The 5,314-nt window shown below is 48.0% G+C and overlaps 1 protein-coding gene across 2 annotated transcripts in view; it reads right to left on the bottom strand.

The window, feature by feature from the left end:
- Positions 1–5,314, bottom strand: part of TXNRD1 (thioredoxin reductase 1) — a 70,110-nt gene that overhangs the window by 16,313 nt on the left and 48,483 nt on the right. For both annotated transcript variants that reach the window (XM_019544771.1, XM_019544772.1), the window contains exon 11: positions 3,168–3,260. In XM_019544771.1, the coding sequence (XP_019400316.1) occupies positions 3,168–3,260 (93 nt within the window). The remainder of the gene's footprint in view (positions 1–3,167; positions 3,261–5,314) is intronic.

Here is a 5,314-nt window from a genome sequence, read left to right as displayed (position 1 = left end):
AATGATGCCAGTTGACATTTCAAGATCAAGCTTAAATATCAATCTCCTTCCTCAGGAAAACATTCCAAATATGTTCTAAGTAAACTCTTGCAAGTCAGAACATCTTTCTTCTTCATATATTTCTGATACAATATTACTGCAGTGAGTTTTTATCAAAAGGAGAGCTTAGAATTGTTCTCTAAAGAAAGGATTTGTTAATGAAAAAGTTCAAGGGTCTTACTAAATAAAGTGTGTGAAACTATCCCCCTCCTCTGGGAACCAATTCATCAACTCTTTGAAGCCAAACTGGATGGTGGCATATGGATAAGAAATATTGTGGTGGTGGTGAATTAAGAGCCTTCTTAAGGAAAAGACTCCTCAGATTCTAAAGACCATGAGGCTCTCACTAATATAAAAAGGAGTATAATATGTTGTACAACACATTTGCTGTTGTTTTCAGGGTGACCATGTCCCATTTTTGCCAGGACAGTCCCATTTTAAACACCTGTCCCAGATAACCTTGTAACAGGGAGTCAAAGGTTCCTGTTACTTTAAAGAGGAAAGTGCAGCAGGCTAACCTTGCAGTGTAGGCAAGCAGCTGAACAAAAGCTAGTTGTGCTGCAATAAGCTTGCTGTATGGGGCAGATTTCTAGGTAGCCTGAGAGTAAAGGTTGCAAGCAGTTGGATTAAGCTGCAGCAGGGAAGGGCAGGCTGGCCATTAGGAAAAAGGGGAAACCCCTGTGTACGACTAAGGAGTCATGTAACCCAAGGGGCTGTGCTTCAGGGCATAGAAATCCAGTGCTTGAAGCAAGCAAGACAGGCAGTCTGGCCTTGCATACTGCAGGGCAAGGAGCTCCTGGGAGAGAGGGACTGCAGGTGATGGACAGGCAGGCACCCAAACCACCTAAGAGAACTGGGAGGAGAGAGCTCAAAGAAGTATGGCTTAGGGGGCAACACTGACCCAAAGTGTGGGAGACTTTTAGTTTGGAAGTGGGTGTTTATGTTGCATTTAAGTTCAATACCAAAGGACCAGTTTGTGGTTATAGAAGAGGATTGGAGGCCATGGACCAGAATGCCTTGGGCACTTGGGGTTTTGAGCCTTGCAAAGGAGGAAGAAGCAATAACCAGGGGACAGACCAAAGCTGTGAAGGCCACAGCCTGTGCCCAGAGAGCAGGAGGTAAGTGGCAGGCTGGAGCAGCAAGGGCCAAAACCTGAGCCTCAAGAGCAGGTGACAGGGGTCAGGCTGAAGCCTTGAGGGCCAGACCCCACACCTTGAGAGCAGGAGGTGGGGGCAGGCTGGAGCCATGATGGCCAGAGCCTGAGCCCTAAAAGCAGGTGGCACAGGGCAGACCGGAGCTGCAAGAGCCAGAGCCTGAGCCCCAACAGCAAGAGGCAGGGAGCAAGCTGGAGCCATGAGGGCCAGAGCTTGCACCCCAGGAGAGTCAAATTGGGACTGAGAAGCCAGGTCAGAACAAGTGGACTAAGCTTAGGAGTCTACAGCTAAAGCAACCAGTGAGCCAAAGCCAAGAAGGCTGAAGCCTGTAGACTGGTGTGTGGATCAAGAGTAACATGCATGAGGCATGGATATCACTATAGGGAAGGATGGAAGCCACAAATATAGCCCATAAGGCAACTGGTGCCCCAAAACACAGATAGGGCCAAGATGGCCACAGTTTAGTGTCCTAGAGGGAAGGCAGAAGCTGTCTGGGCATGGCTGGCTGAGGAACTGAGGTTTACTTTGGGACCCCGGGAGCAGTCTTACTATATGCTATAAGAAACATCAAGGTGTTACAGGCAAGGAACAAAAAGAGAGTGTACCCCAAGGAGCCAGATGAGGGCAGGAGTCACGTGGCCACTAAGGGGCATGATGACCACCCCTGGAGCACTAGTCCTGCTACAGTCTTGTTGATCTGATAAAATGAACACTTCTGGGATAGGTGTTTAAAAATAGGACGATCCCAGAGAAAAATATTTAACCCTCTTCCCCTCTCTCCTGTACACTCTGGTGGGGCTAAAGCTTAGAGACAGCTAGTATGCTAGTCTGGTGGGATAGGATGTGGAGCTGAATGTCTCATTTTGAGACTATGAAAATATAGTCAATATGGAGACCCTAGTTAATTTTTTAATATTCATTTTAGAGTATTATTCAGGTATGCTTAAACAGACCCACATGATGTTAGACTCTGTGTAAACATCAGGATATACAAGGTTCCTGTTGCACAGCATTTGCAGTTTAAGGTCCTGATAATCTTGCTCGCTCTTAATTTTATGTATTCTGAGTAGTCTCATTGACATCACTCTCTTCAGCATCAGATTTACATGCATGTATAAACACATGTTATTACTTCAATTTTGTAATCTCATAAATAAGTATTGGTTTTCCTAATTACTGTGCACTGGTTGATTTTGCAGAGGTGGTGTATCAGTGGTAGACCCTGCAAAGGGCTCATCTTCAGTACATCTAGTCCAGTATTTCTCAACCTTTTCAACTTGAGGCACCCCTCAAAAAAATGCCAGCTCTTTGTTTTCACTTGTTTTTTTTTACTACAGAAAAATATTAGAGCGAGTCTTCTGTTGCAAAGAACTCAGAACAACCACAACAGGGCAGAACGTTTTTAACACTATGGAGTCCTATTTGAAATCTTCGAGTTTATCATGTGATTCATGTTTGCACATCTAACAGCACTAACATTGCATGGCGCCCCACAGCACCTTTGAAAGGCCCTCAAGGCATCCCTTAGTGCCTTGGCACCCTGGCTGAGAATCACTTCCCCAGATGTTATATGATCTGGTTGTTTGATGCTGTAGCTCTAAGTAAAAATCCTCATCTGCCAACAGCAGACATTGAGTAACTCCTAAGAGTCAGATCCAGCCACTGCCTCCACCCAAGCAGGGTCCTGTCACTGCTAAAGCTAAGGGGTAACACTTTCAAAACATGGTAAGTAATTTATTAGGCTCAGTTCCATTGAAGTTTCTGGGGTTTGTGCTCCTGTGTCCTGCAAGGGCTTCTAGAACGTTTATCTGTTGCTTGTTTGCAGACATTCAGCCAATACTTCTTGACATTAAACAACAAAAAACACTTTCATCTCTGGAAGATCTTTCCAGAAGCATAAAACCTTCATGCTAAGTGAAAGATTTGTGTGTGTTCTTTTCTTATAGATTGGAGGACCCATGGTGATATACTTACAGTGTTGTATTCTCCTTCAATTGTCTGACTGCCAGTTGTGGATTTAGCTATAACTTTCAATTTTCCAGGAGTTCCTTCCTCAATCTGCTCAACCTACAATAATATTGAAGGAAAAAAAGCTTTAGTTTAAAATAAATAGATGCAAACATATCGTTGTATCACCATACTGTACATCATATCATTTGATATTCTGGCATTTTAAATGATGGCCTAAGGTCCCAGTACTCATTCTAAAGATATGATTTTTCCATTGTCGCTTTTTGCATATTGTATGCATATTTAAATATTTTAATTCTCTGCATCTATTCTTGAAGCCCACACAATTATTTCCATTTTCTTTATTCTGTTTGAGAAGGCTGCTTTAAGGGCTACGGTCCTTGAATCATCCCTTTCAGGGCTGAGGATCTGCAGTAGACATGTCCTACAACTGTAGCTTCATGGCTACAGAAGCCATGACCACAGGCATGCCTCTGCTACCCTGTCCAAATACCCCAGTTTCTATGGACCGCCATTACAAAATACATTTGTGCTTCACAGTACGCTGGAGGTATACAGCCCTTGCAATGAGACCCAATCCTTCATGCCTTTTCCATATGGCACTTGCTTCCCTAGTAAAGATCTCTGTATCCAAGAAGGGGACAACACTAGAATAAAAATGCCCATAAAGCCATAAGGCAACAAAGAAGCCTAAATGCCACAGAATCAGCTGAAACAAACACTCCTAGTTTCAGATTCAGGGCCAGCTCCAAGCCCTCTGTCTCAGGTATCGGCAGCTAAGCCACACTTCCAGCACAGCAAAAGAAATGATTAAAAAAAAGAAATTTGAACCTACTTGCAGCTAGACCTCTGCATTTAAATAGATCATAGGGGGATTTGAAAAGCCAAAGATACCACAAGTGTTTTCAAAGCACCCATTGCCTTTAACAAAAACATGGGAGCTGTAAAAGGAACCTGACATTTAATCAAACAGTATCAAACAAGAGTGGAATTTGAAACTACCCAGGTTGCAAATCAATGGAGCTGGCTCTCTGTTATCACAGCTCCTTTCCCATCTGGGCTAAGTACATCCTAAAACAGTGGTTCTGAACCTTTTTTTACCAGGACTCATCTGCAAACATCGATGGCCAGTCTTGACCCAGTGCCCCTCACTCCCGACCTGCTGCCTCCCGCCCCCAGAACCCAGCGTGTGGGTTTGTGGGGCAGGAGGGGTATGTGTAGGGCAAGGATGGGCAAAATATAGTCCCACAGGCTGGATTTGGCTCGTGAGGTGGCCCGTGGGGCCCCTAAAAATTTTTAGAAGTGTATATTTATCTGCCCTTGGTTCCTGTCAACAGCAGGGCCCGCCCGGCCCCGCCCCCCAGCTGGGGCTTCCAGCTGGGAGCACGTGGCTGCCTTGGCGTGGGAACCGCAGGTAAAGGCAACGGGGGGAGAAGGGCAGGTGGGGACCCCAGGCTGGGAAGGAGCATGGTGTGGGGAAAAAGCGGCCCCTCACCTGCCCCGTGGCCAGTGTCCCGTGCTGCAACTGCTCACAGCCCGCCTGGGGCTGCCTGTGCCTGCTCCGGACAGCCCTGCGTGGGCTGCGAGTGGCTGCAGCAGGGAGCGGCAGCCACAGGGCAGGTGAGGGGCCACTCCCCCCCTGCCCCTTCCCCAGCTTTTCCCTGGGCTCCTTCCTGGCACAGAGGAAAGCAGCCCCTCACCTGCCCCGTAGATGGTGCTCCCTGTGGCAGCCACTCGCAGCCTGAGGGGCTGTCTGGAGCACACACAGGCAGCCCCAGGCAGGCTGCAAGCAACTACAGCATGGGGCACTAGGCATAGGGCAAGGAGGGGCCACTTTTCCCCCACTGCACTCAGCACCACCTTGTAACCTGGCCCCACTGCCAGCCTGGGCTCACCTGTAGGGGCTGCGCGTGGTGACAGCAGCTGCGGCCCCCGCATGGGGTGGGCAAGGGGCTGCTTTTCCCCACGCTCAGCACTAGCTTCTTCCCTGCTGGCAAGCAGGGGGTCAGGGCTGTGCACTGCCCCCTACCTGTAGCACGGGGCTGGGGGCACTGAGAGTAAGTGGGCAGGTAGTCAGCGGGAGCACGGGGCCCACTGGTGTCCCAGCACCAGTGCCAGCAGGGCCCAGAGCAGGGTGGCAGGAGTGCAGG

The sequence above is a fragment of the Crocodylus porosus genome, unplaced genomic scaffold (assembly GCF_001723895.1).
Source record: "Crocodylus porosus isolate Cpor-Errol unplaced genomic scaffold, CroPor_comp1, whole genome shotgun sequence".
Lineage (NCBI taxonomy): Eukaryota > Metazoa > Chordata > Crocodylia > Crocodylidae > Crocodylus > Crocodylus porosus.
This window is presented reverse-complemented; position numbering and strand designations above follow the sequence as displayed.